The sequence below is a fragment of the Halyomorpha halys genome, unplaced genomic scaffold (assembly GCF_000696795.3).
Source record: "Halyomorpha halys isolate HHAL.00 unplaced genomic scaffold, Hhal_1.1 Scaffold493.1, whole genome shotgun sequence".
NCBI lineage: Eukaryota > Metazoa > Arthropoda > Insecta > Hemiptera > Pentatomidae > Halyomorpha > Halyomorpha halys.
This window is the reverse complement of record NW_027111379.1, coordinates 496,203-514,714: the sequence shown is the minus strand read 5'-3', so window position 1 is coordinate 514,714 and position 18,512 is coordinate 496,203. Positions and strand designations below refer to the sequence as shown.

At 28.9% G+C, this 18,512-nt stretch overlaps 1 protein-coding gene across 1 annotated transcript; it reads right to left on the bottom strand.

The window, feature by feature from the left end:
• Positions 1 to 681: 681 nt before the first annotated feature.
• Rint1 (RAD50 interactor 1) lies at positions 682 to 18,512 on the bottom strand. Its single transcript, XM_014425062.3, has 14 exons — positions 18,265 to 18,512; positions 17,942 to 18,183; positions 13,742 to 13,915; positions 12,728 to 12,856; positions 11,087 to 11,258; positions 10,190 to 10,279; positions 9,883 to 10,108; positions 8,904 to 9,063; positions 6,225 to 6,390; positions 5,952 to 6,127; positions 3,974 to 4,136; positions 1,274 to 1,407; positions 1,011 to 1,202; positions 682 to 819 (listed from the first exon to the last, which is right to left on the bottom strand). The coding sequence occupies exons 1-13, from the start codon at positions 18,424 to 18,426 to the stop codon at positions 1,019 to 1,021; spliced, it is 2,178 nt and encodes a 725-aa protein (XP_014280548.1). The 5' UTR covers positions 18,427 to 18,512; the 3' UTR covers positions 682 to 819; positions 1,011 to 1,018.

The following is an 18,512-nucleotide window of genomic DNA, read 5'->3' as shown; positions in this document are numbered from 1 at the left end:
TGCATGTGATTTGCAATTAGCATGGTCTATTCAAAATTTATGTAAAATATACTTCTGTAGGGCTTACTACAGAGGAAAGAAAAAAAAAGGATGAAAATATTATTAATTTAGTAGGCTGGTGTTCTGTTTTAAATTCATACAGAAAAAAAATATTTAGGTGAATCTATATTGACATATAAAAATAAATAAATCTATATTTTAAATAGTAGATTATAGTAACTAGTTAGAAACTATAACTAGTATACAGTTCAATTATAGTAACTATATAAAGACAATAAAATTAGCAATTATAATATTCAATAATATGTCACAGAATATGTGTATCTTATGATATAAATAAGAATATGTAAATAAGAACACTTTTTCAATTCTTAATAATCTTTAGAAGGAGACTGTCACCAAGCTGCATAGGAAAAGCATATGATAATCTACCATTCATATTCCCCCATAGCTTTACTTCTAAAGACTGGTCATTAATTAAATAATACTTAAAATGTTGGTCTGTGTTATTTCTGTACCTTGATAACTGCATGTTAACTCAAGAGATAGCAGATTTATTTCTTATTTATTTTGTATTAACAGAAATGTATTTAAACAAAAGCTCCAAGGAATGGTCGAAGTGATTCTTGTTATAAAACCTATATATATATACTTTGAAAACATGTTATTAACAAAACATTTCTAAAAAATTATGATTAACACAAAAGATACCACCGTTATCTAATTGTAGTTTGTTATTACTCCAATAGATTATTAACAGGAACACAAACCTCTTCAAACTTATTGTTCATTTTGAAGCCACAATATAGGTTTTGCAATCTGAAATGAAATTTTCAACTTAAACGCTTAATACTGTACCAAAAATAAGATTAGAGGAAATACTTATCAGTATACTAAAAAAAATTTTATTGATTTTTTTTTTTGCAAATATAAACTCTCAATATTAAATCAAAGGAAATATGCATTTAGTAAATAAAATTAAAAAAATAATAATAGGAATTTAACATTACGGTTATGATTAAATAAGAGAAGGAGCGACATCGATCCTGTGACATAAGACAGCTGCGGCTTGTTCTAAATTCAAATGTCTTATTTTTTCAGACAGGCCGAATTTCATTTCATGAAGATTTTCCGTAAGTACAGCCTTCTTCACAGCAATGGGTAAGCTGGGTAAGGAGAGTAGATTGCAAGCTTCTTTAATTCTAAAATAAGCAAGAACTATTAAATAAAATCATATGAAATTATTCAAATTGGTTATTTTAATCTTACTTACGGAAAGAAATATGGAATTGGAGATGATGTGTACTGTTGAAACAATGGAATTAGGAATTTCATAATATCTTTTTCTAAAACTCTACCTCCAGTGATGGAAAAAGTATTGTTGAGAATCAATTCCTCATATAGAAACTGAAATCACATAAAAATATCAATAAAATAAAAATTATATTTATAAATATAAAATATACTTTATACATCTGTATTGAACAGTGTCAATCACAATTCATCATTTAAACAAAATTCAAATGAGATTTGTATTGGTCAATAAGAAACTATCATGATGCTGACCATAAGCTGCTACCTCAAAAATTTTATAAATATGAATGTTTCAAAATATAAAAGTTTTAGTAAAGCACTTTAAATAGCTTTTCATTCCCAAATATGCCTTTGTTAATAGAAATATAATCTACATTTTAAAAAAAAATTATAATAAAAATGACTTACCACTAGACTAATACAATATATGGATAAAAGCAGAATTAAAAACTAGACTAATTCTTACATTTTGGAGCTGGGCCTTGCTTATAAACTAATTAAAAAAGTAAAGATTTTTAATCTTATTCATACTTATCTTCATTAGAGTATATAATTTTAAATAATTAAAAGTATACTGGGTAATAGTATACAAGTGTCACTTTACATATCGGGTCAACATGATCTACATATGCATGCACACCTGCACATACTTATTTGCAATGTTCTATAGTCGTGGGTTATAACCATAACTATTATTATTGTTTTCATTCACAGCTATTGATTTCCACTAGATAACCTCATTCAAATGAGATAAACAAACACCTAATGGATCTTTTTCAGTTGAGGTAAGGCATATTAGCAGAAGAGTGACTCTTCTTTCTGGACTCAGCCTTGATGAAGCGCTGCAAAATGGGATGAAACGTCGGTTATTAATAAATAGTTTTTCTGCTATTCTTGACCTTTCTTGACCGCCACTCCAGACCATTTCCCTATTACTGTTGTTTTTTTTTTAGTTTACATTTCAACTAAATTGCTATTTCATATTTAGCAGAACTTATTTAAGTTGAAATATCAAAGCTATAAAAATAGGAAGTTACCAGCTAAGTTCTACAGACTAATAATTCTCAAAATAATAGGGAGTCCAAAGTGGAACAAGAATTTAAGCATTTGCAGAATAAAAATGAAAAGAGAAATAATTTCTGAAACACATTGATCAATCGCACTTGATATGAAAGCAAAGAGGTTACAGTGTGCAGGATGTGTGACAAGAAGCCACCCAGTAGGACATCTTTTCCTAAATATGAACATCTCAGTAATAGGAACTAGACCACGAGAAAGATCGAAACAGAGTTGGTTGGATAGGATTAAGGACACAGCAGAACACCACCTAAAACTGGAAAGCCATCATCCAAGATAGGCAGAGGTACTAAAGATTTCCAAGGTCTATAAGCAAACCACATAAATAGATGGTAGATAAGATACATGGAAAAATATAGAAATAGATAAATTTTCATTTAAAAAGACAACATAAGATTTGTATGCAATATAAAATTGATTATTAGGATTTTCAATCAAGACAATGGATATTTGATTGGGCAATATAATTTGACAGTACAACAGTCAGTTAAAGAAAAACACTGTAACAATTGATGAATAATAATTGATGTGGCCAGTTCTAAACTTTCGAAATAACTTAATGTTATTGTATGTAATATCTTATGATAAATTTTTATTTATTATTATGACTTTTTAATATTTTAATGTTGACAATGTAAAGATATTTTAATTTATTAAATAGCTGTATAAAGCATGGGGTTAAAAATGGACAAGTAATGTTCTGAAATGTAGTAAGGTGTTTAAAAATAATCACAATGAAGCCTGAAAGATTTTTCATCTTTATGGATATTAAATAATATTGATTTACTTTTCAATAAGAATTCAAATTCTACATTATGCTTCAGGTTCAAGTGTCCTAACTGAAAATATGAATTAAGGATCTCAAAGCTAGAAAACAATTCCATATAAATGCATTTCTGTTAATGCTTTGTTTATTATATATTCACATCTAAAGATTTTGATTGTTAATCATTTAGGTTATAATAAAAGAAATAATATGTGTTCCAAATATTTTATTAATGAAAAATAAACATTAACATTCATATTAAATTTCGTTCAAGTGATTACCTTGAGCATAAGGCAGGCTTGGAATCCTTCCACAGCAGCAGTGGCCAAACGGCAATGGATGTGCTTTGTAGTAAAGCATACATTTTTTTGTTTGGGTTGAAATTAAAGAAAAAGTCTGTGCAAACCTGGTCAATGACCTTAATTTTTTTGTAAAGAAGGATAATTAAAACTTGCAAAATATAACATATCCAGAGCTGTTCCTATACTGCAGCATTGGAAGAAAGATGTCAAGCCTGCCTTAAGATAGTCACTTTGGACAAAATTTAATATGTGTGTTAATGTTTTTCATTAATAAAGTAGTAGGAATACATATAAATTAATTATTATAACCTAAATGATTCATAACAATAAAAGTTGTTAGACATGAATATCTCCTAAACAAAGCGTCAATTTAAACGGAATTTGTTTGTTTATTTTTCTTGTTTTAAGGTCCTTAATTCACATTTTTAGTTAGGATACTTAACCCTGAATATCTTGAAGAATACAGTATCTATATTTATTATGCAAATTTTTAAATTATCATTAGAATATTTACATTATTCAATTGAGTTGAAACCATCCTCCATAAAGATCCAAACATTTTTTCTGAAAGCGATTCATGAAGTTTATGTAAGTTATCTGCAAGTGCTTGGAACATAGGGCAGGCTTCTTGAGTCACACTCGTTTCGTCGAAATCATCTTCTGTCACTGAAAACCACCTAGAGGAAGTAGGTAAAGGTATTAAATTTTTATTTATATTTTCAATAAGCAAATCAACATGGAAATGGATCAATTGACATATACATGAATGAATTTGCCGTAGTATCAATGTCACAAATACTAAGGATGATTTTATTGAATTATTCACCCTATCAACTGAAAGGCTCATATATAGGTTAAGTGAAAATAAAAAAAATAATTATTTAATAACTAAGCTAACATGTAACATGATAACAATTATCAGATTGGGAAAACAGAAAAAAAAAATTGCACATGCACCAGCCAGTTTAATGTCAAACTCATGTTATATTTACATGTTTTCACCAATCTCCATTATTTTCTAGTACTTTATAATTTACATATTATTTTTTATAAAATCTTTGGCTTTCCAATGGTATATAATGTCTAAATTACTATTCTTATTTCTGGAAATGTTTTCAACCTGAAAATTTTTTTCCTCTAATCTCTTTAAAAATAAAATTAAAAAAATAAAATCCTTTCATAGTTTACATTTATCCATTTTTCATTACAAGTAAAGATGTGAGATACTTAATTATTTGAAATAAATAAAATCACAATTATTTTAGAGGAAAATTTTTTTTTAATTCTCCATTTATGTCCTGCCAAACCATTTCAATAAGGATAAGATATATCTGATTGTTTCAATAAATAAATTTTATCCAATTTTAGTCTCAAAACAATTTATATTTCTATATAAGTTCGACGCTTCAGTCATCCACAAGGACAATCTTAATACAATTTTAGAACCATATCAATTTTAATGAAAACTTTAAGCAGGGTAGTCTGCCAAGGTCATTAATTTCAGTCCACAATTACCTCATTTTGTCAATTCTTCATATTAAATTAAAAATTAAAACGCAGTTAATTTTCACTATTATAATTTATCACAAAGATTGTTGTTGTTATTTAAACAATAATTACCAGCCTCAAGAAAGTGTAAAGATTATATATGAAATATATCTGATATTAAATAACACTCAATTTTATAATAATTTACTAAGTTTAATTAAAATTCATTACAGCCGCTTTTAAGAAAATCCTAAAAAAAGTATAAAATCGACTATATAAAGTCGCACTTCTGGTAGGTTGATTTAAAAAAAAAAGTTTCTGTTACATCCTAAGTATAGGACCTGTCATAAATATGTAATTTCACTTATATATAATTTGAATTCTTGTTTGAGATTGGTTTATTTATCAATTATAATAAAAAATATCCATTAAGTTTCAACCTGTTTATTTTCTTATTATTCAACTCCTACGTTTCGGCCCTTCCAGCCATTCTTAAGGATAACTTATTCTAAATATTACAGCTAAAATGTAGCTATTCCGCCTTTGTGAAATTATATTGTAGTTCATCAACCTATTTCTTATCTAATTAATTCATTTTTTCTAATATTTTTACATTTACACTTTCCAACATCATAATAAGGTTATATTAGAAAGTGTAAATGGAATAATATTAGAAAAAGCGAATTCATTAGATAAGAAATAGGTTGAGTTGATAAACTAAAATATAATCTGACAAAAGCAGAAAAGCTATCAATTTTTTGACAGCATTGTAGCTGTGATATTTAGAATAAGTTTTCCTAGTGAATGGCAGGAAGGACTGAAATGTAGGAGTGGAATAATAAGAAAATAAACAAGCTGAGACTTAATGTAATTTTTGAGCTAGGCTATTCATATAAACCCTGAAAATTTTAACAGGATTGGTATAAAACTTCTCCTTATATTCATATATACCTCTCACATATATTCCATATAGAGGTAAGTGAAAGTAAAAAGTATAGACTTACCTAAATTTCCGATAAGGCCTACTTCTCGCTTTCACTTCCATCAATACCGCTGTACTTAGCTCCTCAAGAAGCTGGGCTTGAAGCCTTCCTAAAAGAGTAATAGTTTCGTGGAAAAGACCTTCATCATTTTCATTCGTACTGTACTGACTTTTATAGTGTTGTAATAGCAATACTGTCTATAATAAAATAAAATAAAAAATATAAATGTAGATGAATTATTTTTGAGGAAAGGAAAATGAGATCCCATTTTAAATACTACCACAATCTACTCACAGGGCTGACATCATATTGCTCTAAGGCTGTTTTCAGGTGATAAACCGTATTTAAAATTGCAGGAACCTTCGAGTTGATTGGATCAGCTCGTTCTAAATGCAATATTTGCAATAAAGATACTCTTAAGTCATCGATTAATTCAAGCTCCAATTCAACAAATTGTAGCCTAAAAGAAAAGAATAAATAAAATTGACAATTAAAAAATATATATAATGTTAGTGTTTAATAATACAAAAATTGATTAGAATAAAATACTGAATAAAAGGTCTAATGTGCAGGAGTGGGACAAATTGGCATAAAAAATGACTTAGAAATCAAGATAAATCCCTTAAATGGAAGATATAAAACATACAATAATTAAGATTGGACTAGATAATGGACAAACCTACAAAATTTAACCTCGGAGAGGTGTAGCCTTGAGCATTTTGCTCATATTGGGAAATATGAGTCAGTATTTCAGCTATTTTGTTTATACTTTTGTCTACCTTCCATTAACCCTTTGATGTTGTTATTGTGCCTTGTTTATGTTACTCCCCATTTTACCTCCCCACCTATACTCATTTCAGTTTTGTTTAGGCCTCCTTGCAGTGGTAGGACTGAGCATTCCTTTTACCAGTATTCCTCATCTCTTAATAGCCTTTTATCAGTATTCCTGTGTTTCTTATTTTAAATCATGAGCCAAAGCAAGAAGATCTAAGATCTTTTACAAAATATGGATTTTCAGCCCCTGATGGAAGAGCTACAATTTACAATTGCAATTTCAAATTGTATTGAAAGTAATCGTGAAGATTTTTTTTCATCATCACATCCAATTATATAAAGAAAAATAGTACAACTGGTCTACCATGAGATAAATGCTTATGGGACACATCTTATGGGCCAAAAAAACAGGTTGCTCCTGCTGGGTTAAATAAAGAAATAAGGTATAGTGAACGTTTTTTCCTTAAAGAGAAAAAAAAAAATATTGCAAAATATTTTGAATCCTTCGGCACAAATTAAATAATAAACAAAAACTGATTTGGATAAAATACCAAAGAAAAGTTCTATAAAATTGCATCACAACTTTTTGAGGATCCTCCAAGAATAGCAATAGCAAGAAGAAAAATGATTTTTCCGAAATTCATAAAAAATTGAGTAAAATAATCTTTTGTTCTAAAGTAAAAAAAAAATGGTGTTTTTTAATTAAAACAACACCTGACTATAATTTTTTTTTGTCGTAATTTATACTGAAAAATAACACAACAAAATTTATTAAAATATATTACTCCAGCATATCAACATCAATGAAATAAATAAAAATTCATGTTTAAGACTTTATCCTACTCAAAATTTATGAAGCTTAGTTATTTTCTATTATTTCAGGAAAAGTTCGAAATGGAGAACATATTGCTTTTTCAAGGAAACAATTTCTTACATTCCTAAATTAATTTATACATTTAAAAACTCAAATCTAATAAAAAATTGAAAGCAGTGTGCCTTAAATATAAGTAATCAATACTTATTTTGGCATTCCAACCTAAATCCTCGTTCATTGGGCCAGCTCTATCTTTCAAAACCAAAACTTAATACTTCAGAAAGTATTCATTCAATTAAAATTATTTTCTCCATTTAGCTCTCACTATTCACAGCGGAAACTTCAGGTCTATACTCTTCAAAACATAGGAAAAGTCTGAACCTTAATACTGCCCTAATCTCTCCAAGTACTAATCATAAACATTTAAACCAGCCAGTATCAATCCTTTTTCTATTTATATATACAAAATATCACTACAATATTTTATACACACACACACACACATATATATATATATATATATATATACACATTTGCATACTAAAATAAAATAAACTGAAAAATTTTGCCAAGATTGGTTTTGATTGATACAGTGGACTGGCCTTTAACTGCTTATAACTCAGTGATTAAAGACTTCTTTTCGAGCCTTAGCATTCCTTTTGACTCTGATGTGACTGTAAAGTAAATCTGAAAATTTGATTTATTAATAAGTAAAATTCAATAGTTTAGGATAACAAGAGAAAGGTCCATAAAGGTAGAAGACGATGATGGCGAAATTGAACAACGGTTATTGATTATACGGTTGGTTTATGTTAGTTTTTCTAATATTATCACACTTATAACATAAAGTATGAATTAATACCCATATGAAGTTATAAATGTATATTAAATTTGAGCAATTTTCTATCAAAATTTATTAATATTGGAAGAAGATAGTTGACCGTATGAAGTAGAATGTAGCAAAATAGTCCGGGTGGCGATTAATAAAGGTGTCAAAATAGTAAGAGAAAACTATTTAAATGTTGGTTAACAAAAAATAGTTTTCTTTTACTATTTTGATACCTTAATTGACCACCACCCGGACTCTCTTCCTACAAAATTTGTTGATTTATCCACTTCTCAAAAGAAAAGATTTTTCTACAATCAACACGTCAAGTAGATGTCACTAATCAAAAATTTTTTAACAGATATTTAACTTAGCTACATCAGATGCTCCAATAATAGTTTAACTTAAGTGTATATATTGACTTTTGATTGAGAACTACTCAATTATCATCAATACTTCTTAAATTAATTGTTGAGTATTCATATCTCATTGAAGCATAATCTTACAATAATAGTAATATTCCTTCGAAAATTGTAAGTTAGAGAAATTTCCTGCCTACCTATGCCCAGGTTGTGGTAACAAAGAATATCGGTCTGTCATGGTGCTAATGAGAGCGAGAAAAGTGTGGGCAACTTCTGTTGTTTTTTCATCATCGAGTCCACTTAATGTATACCAAGCACTGTCAGATATTAACATTGCATCCATTTTCTCTCTAGCGACTAAAATAAAAATATATACAGAACTTTAATATTTAAATTATATTATATTAAATCTAATTATAATTATTTATACATAATTTTTCTTAGTTTGGTAATTTGTAAATATTAAAATTAAATAAAACTGGGTTAGTTTGATATGTATGCTAAATAATCTAAATAAGAAGGTATAATAAATGTTTCTAACTCCACCAATGTCACGCCTGAAATCATAAATTAGGATGGTAAATGAATAAATATAATATAATATGTAAATTTTACTTATTAGAATTAGAATTATTATTATTATAATGAACATAACATTGTTATATCTATCTATCAGAGTGGTGCTACAACTCGTAACTGAGTCTTGGCCTCCTGCAATTACCTTTCCCAATTGTCACATTCTTGTACAGCAACCATACAATTGTGGACTTCTAGGAAACTTCTGGCATCAGCAACAATGCCATCTACCCATCTTACTCTCGGTCCTCTACACTGTCTTTTACCATAGACAGATTGGTTCTCTCAGGAGTTTTTGTTTTGGTATTTCATTGTCTTCCATCCTGGCAAAATCACTTGCCCCCCCCCTGAGGTGATTCATTTCAAAGAACATTATTACCTCATGTTCATAATAATTAGTACCCGTACCATATTCCATTCGTTTAAATAGTAATATTATGTACTATTTGAGCTTAATTTGATCGCACCCGGACCAAATTCCATTTATTCATACACAGGGTCAATCAGGAATCTTCCAATATATTAGAATGTTTTCTCTTTTTAATTGAAAAGAAAAATAGAATAAAGCAGTGTAAAATTAAAATAAATAACTGAACCAACACTTTTTTTCCATTCTGATCCATTTAACAAAAAGTTGAGCCTGGGTCAAGACATGGAGTGGACCGGGAAGAGACAATGGATAAGAATGGACCTGTCTTAGTTCTCTTTCATAGCCGAGAGCCTCGTCTACAGTGTGTGAGAAAAGGGTATCATCATACTGAACCTCTTCTAAATCGCACTGAAGTTTCTCAACACTCATTTGTACCAATCCGCACATGAATTCTACCTGAAAATCATTAAAAGGTATAGGGTTAATGTAACATAATATGGATATTAATAATTCATTAAGAATACAGCAATTAGTTACCACAACAGATTTGTCTACATTTAAGTCATTGTAAACTGGTTGGACCCAAGTCTGAAGAAAATTTTCATGATCTCTAATCCATGATAAAATCTAAAAAAAAAAAAAAGTAAAATAAAATGATATTAAAACAATTGATAGTGAATTTTTTTACCTTATCAACCCTATTAGCTATTTGTTTTGTTATTTAGTTTTAACATTTATTACAAATATCTTTCAGTTTGTATTTATAGATTTATTTCTACTTTTCATTGATTCAGTTCAAATTACATTGCATTAATTTGATTTGGTAGGATTCTAACTGCTATAACCATAATTTTGAGAAATAGAGCTTGAAAGTTCTAATTTTCTATTAAAAGTTTTCTCTAGATAAAATTATGTCACACAATTAGTTCCTTAATTTTTCAACCAATGACACTGAACTTTATTTGAATGCTAAAAAAATTTGCTGTAAGTGATATTTGAGAGGAAAAAAACATTTTTAAACCAGGGCAACGATTAGGCATTGAAATTAAGCTTCTAAATTTAAATTTTTTACTGTCCAAAATTTTTTTCAGCTGACTGTCTCCAAGTTGAACTGTCATTGTCCAAACAAGAAGAATGACGTACTGTCACACTCATTGTTAAGAAAGAACTAACCTAAATAGGAAACATTCCCCATGGAAATTGATCTCAATGCATGGATAAGACCTACAAATAGAAGTATTATTCTCTTTCAGATTGAAAAAGAAGAAACAGTCGAAGAAGAAATTTAAAAAAATCGTTCAATGGAAGGAATGCATAGAAGAAAAAACAGGATACTTCGATTTATTCAAGCAATACCCATATTTACCAATAGTTAGTGACACAAAGTTTATTATTCTAGAAAATATGATATTTAAAAAAAAAAATAAGATATACCTGTGTAAAGTACCACTCTGGTTTATCAATTCTGTTCGTCTGTCGAGAGCCAGTGAAATGGTACAAGAACCTTTTTCTCAAAGGTATCAGTAGCTGTATTATTGGCAATGTCAAACTTGGAAAAGAAACCTGTAAACTGGAACTCACTACTGGTTTGTCTTTCAGCTCTGGACTAACTCACTATTTAAGGAGCAATCAAAATTGCATTAAATAATTAGAATTAGGAGAAAAAATATGTATTTATTTTATACAAGCTTCTTAAACTACTTGGTAGCTCCAAAGATAACAATATTTGCAATGATGCTATCTAAAATATATTTAAGAAAATTATTTTGCAGGTCCGAGAATATGGTCCCAATTTTATTTTAATTTGGCACTATAGTCACAAGTCATCCCAGGATAATTCTCGAAATTTGATGTACCGTCTGGCAATTTCCAAACTTTTTTTAGATTTTGTGTAATGATTTCGAGACAACTTTATATTATAATAAAAATTGTATACATGTGTATCCTGCAAAATAATAGTTGAGAGATGCTCCTAGAATGACGTTTAGATTATTTTATTTTTTTTATTAATGAAGTATCATGACTTAAGTGATGGATGATATGTATACATTGCTATTATTTCATTTTTATGTTCTTTTTATATTAACCCCCTTAGTAGAAACCTCAATAAAATAGACAAAATAATCATATCCGTGGGTGTCTGATATATAGAAGTTTCACTGAAACTGCAATATTTAACACTACAGAGTTTCCAGAACTTCCTCCTGAGGCGAATAGTACGAGGAACTTCACTCCAGTGGGCCAGGAACAGAGAAATATGTGAGAAACTCCAACTCCCGACTGTGCCGGAATTCATAGGTTGTAGGCACATCAAATTCTTTGATGGGCTGAAAGCCTGTGCTGATCCACGATCCACTGTTCCGCGAAATCACCTCTCCACCAAGACCTGGGAGGTGGCAGAGCACTGTTCCCCTGGTCGATGTTCTCGCCTCGGGAGGGACTTCTGGCTCTACAGCCTGAAGTCATCACTTCATTAACACCAGCCGGAATAGCCCCTCCCTATTCCTAGTAAGCTCAAGGCAAACACATGCCATCATCGATGACACCGCCTTCAGTGGACCCGGCAGCCTATCTTATAATGCCATACTGGTAAAACAAGATGTTTTCTTTTGCCAACATATATATACATACATTTCTCATTTGTATATATTTAATTGTTTGTTTTATTTTTTCTCTAGGTCAGAAAAAAAAAAAAAAAAAAAAAAACTGCAATATTTAACAATTATTATTATTTAACAATAATTCAGACCTAGCTAAGAAGATAGCAATGAATCAATCTTTAACAACAGCTCAAACCAAAACTGAAAATATAATAATTAGGTCAAAGGTAAGATATTTTTTTCTTATGTCAGAAAACTTTGAAGAAATAATAGTAATGATCTTTTTAGAGGGAGCCGTTCAACTAAGGAGGGCACGGCACTACAGCTCTTATTTATGAATACAATTTTTTTTCATTTCATTCATCAGGTAATTTTTGAGGATTTAGCCTTGATACTATTAAAAAATTGTATTAGGTCTCTAAGCAATTTAATGTTGCTGAAGATTGATAAAAAATTACTGATTGATAAAGGATACGGTAACTGAATTTTCAATAGATGACCTACACAACTTTGAAAGCGGGTTAATGCATCAGTTGAAGGTGAAGAAGCTAGATTAGTACCAACTATCGGCCAATTAACTGATTTCATTATATTGGTGAATTCACTGAAAAATATAATCAAATTAAATGTAAATAGAATATAAAAAATGGAAACTAATGCAGAATGAATAGTAAATGAAATTGTAATCATTAGAACTCTGACATGGGAAGGACAGTAAGTAAAAAAAAAAAAATTATGAGAGGCTAAAAATTGAAAAAAATTTCAATCAATTTACTTTTTTTGTAATTTATCTTCTCTCTTTTCTTTTGTTTAATAAAATGTTAATATAAATTAATTATAAATAGTTTGCGGCAAAATGTTAAACTTTTATTGATTGATTTATTTGTTAAATCACATTAATTAACATATTCACATTAATTTTTGGCCACTTTTGCCATATTCAGATCTTAATACTTAACATGAGAAGAAGATGGTCGAGGGTTCAGTCAGCAAAAAATACACAAATAAAAAAAAAACTTATTAATTTTTGTGACGTTTAGACCTGGATTTCAGACCTAAAATTCAATTAAATGTTTAAATAATTTAATTTCATTTCTTCTTTATTTTATCTTAACAGTCTTTCAAAGTTAATCATACTTGGCGGTCATTGTTATAACACCAAATCAGAGCAACTGGTTGGTAATAAGATCTATGCTTCAGATAAACTTACTTCTATATTGTTTTATAAAAATAACAATTACAAAAATATCAATAATTAGATTTTACATAATGTTTTGAACTTTTTTTTTGCTCCCCATAAAAATTCATATTTTCGACTTAAGCCCTTATGATTGCACATTAAAGATCTTACTTCATGTAATATTCAAGTGAAATAATAAATTTTCCTTAATTTTTTAATGCTAAATTTTGATTACAATCAAACAATACATAATATATTGTTAGTATTATTATATAATTGATTCATTATGAATAATAAATAGTAAATTACCTCGAAATGATGTCTTTTAAAATTCCATTCCAATATTTAGTAGTTTGAAACAGAAAGTCTTTTAAATGTGAGCATTTAGAATCAATTAAACTTAGAGAAGTATTGCACAACATATTATATTCGAATATTGATTTGTCTATTTCTTGAGTGGATAGGTTACTCTTTAGGCTATTGCTGAAAAAACAAGTACAGAGAAAATATTACCTATCTTGTTCAAAGCTATTCGATTAGGTTCAATTAGCCAAACATGCCATAAAGTCCGTTTGAACCTATTTAAAAAAAAATAAGTTCAAACTTGTAAGAAAGATTTTAAAAACAGATCCTAATCTTTGGGTCAATCCATGAACACAATAGGGGTATAAATTACAAGACTGGTATAATTTCATTGACTAAACTTAAGGGAAAAAAGTGATGCTAAATTATAAATACTATTTGTGTTTATAAAATAAAAATAAGGCCTAACAAACCTGAAAATCCTATGTCAATAACACCAACAATCTCTGGCTATACATCTACATCTCAACTGAATTCCATCCAAACGTAAATCTATAAGGTTAATCTAAGTTCCTTCTGTCTATCTCTTAGTATAACCCTCAGAGATTTATCCTTTGGTACTGTTTTAATTAGCCTTTGAATGATTCTTCTAACTTTTTCTTCTTTTGTTTTCCAAAAGCAACATCTTGACATGCTCATTTCAATCACCGTGATGCTCTAATGCTTTTTATTTAATCATATTTACTGAATAAATGTCATATAATTTAATTGTAGGAAGATAGTCCGGGTGGCAGTCAATAAAGGTACAAATAGTAGAAAAAACTATTTAATGTTAACCAACTTTTTGCCCCACTTTGCAGGGCTTTGTTAGGGCTAAATGAACACAAGATACAATCATTGTAAGAAGTGATAAAAAATTAGAATAAATATACATAGAAAGTAAGAAAGACAGCTTAAGTTAAGAAAATATAAAAATAGATGAATAGGAAACCAATTAATAATAAATACAGCCATGTGTGATTGAATTGTAAATATAGAACTAGAGTAATAAATAATAGAACAATATTTATTAGAAACAGTAACAAACAAGGTAAAAAGGTAGTTGTAAATGGTAAACAGATAGATGAAGTACAAAGGAGGATATACCTGATATTTGTACAAATAACAGATAAAATGAAAGGATATACCTGATATTTATGTAAATAACAGACAAAGGAAAATATACACCTTATTCTGATGCAAGTAGAAGACTGAAGTTAGACAGGAAAAGATTAGCAGATATAGGTGCCCCACCACTTGTCAGAAAGGGTTATATTCCCTTATATATTATATATATAATATAAAGTAATATCAAAAAGTTTAAATAAATACATAGATAAATTAAAAATAAAATCATTGAATAAGAGTAAAAATTATGAGACATGGGAGAAGTAGTAATATAATAAACTAAGAGAAAATTAGAACAAAAGTGGGCAAAACATTGGTTAACATTAAGCAGTTTTTTCTACTATTTTGTATCTTTATTGACCGCCACCCAGACCATCTTCCTACACTCTACTTCATATGGTCAACTATCTTCGTCCAACAGTCATATAATTTGACATTATATTGGTATCTAAAGTCTCTCATCGACTCTTCCTTCTTATAGCCAACAACTTTACACAATACATTATTCATATTGTTGTGATTAGTTTTTAATTTTTATTTTTTTACATCTTCACTGTTATAAAAAGTTGTTTATTTAAATATGCTGCCCTTTTTCCTCGAACTGATTTATTAGTTTTAATCAATGGTAGAATTTTAAGATTCAGATTTATTTTTTCAATAAATAAAGTTCCAGTTGAATTTGAAGAAGAAATAATACATCAGAGTCCTGATGAACCGAACATAGGTTAATAAAAAAGTTCATTGAATTCAAAACTTGAATTAAGGTATATTCTTGGAGTCAAAAAGTACTAAGGTTATTGTAAAAGCACAGTGGTATAAAGTAATTTAAAGTACTTTTATGAAAATTACAAGTTACACAATGAACTGAACAAACTGATACTGTATAATTCTATTACTCAATTACATTAGAATGGAACAAAATCAGTTAAGTTTTTTTTTGTTGAAAAGAATAGCTCTCCTGTAAAGCTAAACTATTCGAGTGCCCCAGAAAAATGGTGTCTACTGGAGTGGCAGAGGACTAACCATAGCATCAAATACAGCCAAAATCTCTGATCAGGATACCCTATTTTCCACTGTCTCGATTTGCTTCACCTTCATTTTCATCTGAGACATTGATAGGTTTTCAAAAGACTTTCAGCAATCTTAAGGTCGGCTAAAATCTCCTGGGATTGTTTGTAACCACTTATTTACTTCCATATAGTCAGAAATATTTTCCAAGAGCTCTTGTACCTGTACAATACTGATTATGTATTCCTTCTAATTTAGAATAACAGTAAAAAATAATTTTGGTAGAGATTTTTTGCCACACTTAGTCCTAATATAGTGACTGGATTAGTTTGGCCTTTACACCACTAATAGTTGGCAATATCGATTGTCTCTTGTTTGCTAGGAATCCCATCACTTTGCTAATACAATTAATATAGATATATTAGCCTTATTGATACTAAGTTTTCTTTAAAAATATTTTGGCATTAAAATAATTAGTTTAAGTAATCTTTGTTTCAATACGAAAGAATAGACCTTGAAACAAATAAAAATAAATTTAAATCTTTCATCAGTGAATGGTGAATTAGGTAGTGGAGTGAGAATAACCAATGCTATAATTTCTCAGGCTTGCCTAATATTATACCGGCTCTGTGCTATGTGTCGGTAATGTTTTAGACTCTTATCACTACTCAGAATCAAAGAGTACTAACATTATTTTTGCATACTATGTCATGGTTGAGATGATTATATTCTTTTTATAGTTTTTGTAACTGATACCACTAACTCATTTTTTTTAACACTAACCATACCATAGTGGTCAAATGACAGCTGAAATTTTATGTAATAAATACTTTTCTTTCCACTTATAAAATTATTTTCGTTTATATGACCCATTATTAATTCTCTATAATTTGTTACCATCTAGAAAATAATGTACATTTATATGCAAGACCATTTCACCTCCAACGGTACAAGTAGGTATAATACAAAGAAATAGGTATACTGATGTTAATAATAAATATATGGTTGGGAATTTACCCAACTGAAGTACTTATTTGTTAAAAGACAGCATCTAAACTGGTGTTTATCACTCCAGTAGTTGCATGACATCTGTGAGATGCCTCCTCTATTTGATCGAATTGTACTCTCAATATAGTTTTAAATAATATAAAAATTAGGTAAAAGTATTAAAATATCAAAATATAAATTATAGAAAAATTAGTGTAGTTATTTTTAAAATTATTTTTAATTTTAAAAGTTATAAATTAAAAAAAAATTTTTTTGGTGTAAACAAGTTGGTTGATGATAGTTTAATAGACATTGCAAATGAAAGAAGCAGAGTTCTGTGAAATGGTAGATAAATATTGGTAGAATTGACTAAATTATAGTAGACAAAGACTGAATAGCCAGCAATCTTAATAATGACAAATGTTGAGGCTGTGAAATTAAAACTTAAGAAGTTCTTCATAATGGCTGCATTGGCTGAAATGTTGGAGATTTAAATGAATTAATAAAGAGCGTTAAGACTATAAGGATACATTTTGTTATAAACCAAATTAGTCTTGAATAAAAAATTACAGTAAGTATAACTTAATAGTAATTCTTTTCTCCCACAACCAATTGCATACATAAAAAAACAGTGTGCAACTAAACATAAATAACGACTACACTTTTGACATATGTACGGTGTGCAATTTTTTTCCCTTTATTTTTGAAGCAATTACTGGAGTGTGACAGTCTAAATAAAGGCTCAGGAATTGGTACTGAAAGTAGTTTATGACATTATGTGTTATATGGGTCAGAAGCAGTCATTCTGATGTCTGAAAAATCTCAACATTTCCACTTCTATCATATAAGTGTACCTACTTCTAATCAACCAAGGAAATTGAATGATGAGGCTATCAGTGCTACAGTACAGGAATGACTATATTGAAAATTAAGCATATTATACATCAAAACTAAAAGGTATAATGGATCACACATACATTACATAAACTCAGATTGTGCCTATCTAACTATTATACATAATATATGATGATTAAACAATTTTACCTTGCTTCTTGCGCTGCTTTAAGAACCTTGAGATAGGATAAAAACCTGTCAAGTTCATTAATCTTGTCAAAATAGTCCTTAAGGTTCCAATACAATTTTTCAGAACATAATGTTTGGTTCTTAATTTTTTCAAGCATTTTATCAATTTCAGCTAAAGTTTTAGTAATAAAAGTACAGGCATCATCAACGTTTCGAGCAGCATCTGACACCTTTGAGGGTACTTCAGAACTAACAGAAGCTAGCTAAAATATAATTCGTGGAACCATAAAACTAGATATCATATAAATGCAAATGAGGATAAAATTAAATGATTATGTTAATACCGAACGCTCAAGCTGAATTTTTTTTCTAGACCAATCCTCATAAATTTCATTAGCAAGCTCCAAGTTATCAACATCATTCCCCAAACGTTCATTTAGCCATTTCTTAGCCTTTTTTATTATTTTTTCTCTCTGTTCACACTTAGTAGCTGTTTCAACAGTCATATTGGAAACATGAATTCGAGGACGATAAAAATTAACATGTATGATTCCAGATTTGAGAAATGTCAATAAGAAGGTTACTGATATAT

Excerpts from the sequence above, each read along its gene's own strand:
- Rint1 (XM_014425062.3), bottom strand. The coding sequence starts at position 18,426 with ATGACTGTTGAAACAGCTACTAAGTGTGAACAGAGAGAAAAAATAATA. Across the intron at positions 11,259-12,727 it reads CTATTGAAAATTCAGTTACC|TCCAGAGCTGAAAGACAAAC; the intron begins GTATCCTTTATC and ends ATAGTGAGTTAG. Across the intron at positions 1,203-1,273 it reads CCAATTCCATATTTCTTTCC|AATTAAAGAAGCTTGCAATC; the intron begins GTAAGTAAGATT and ends TGCTTATTTTAG.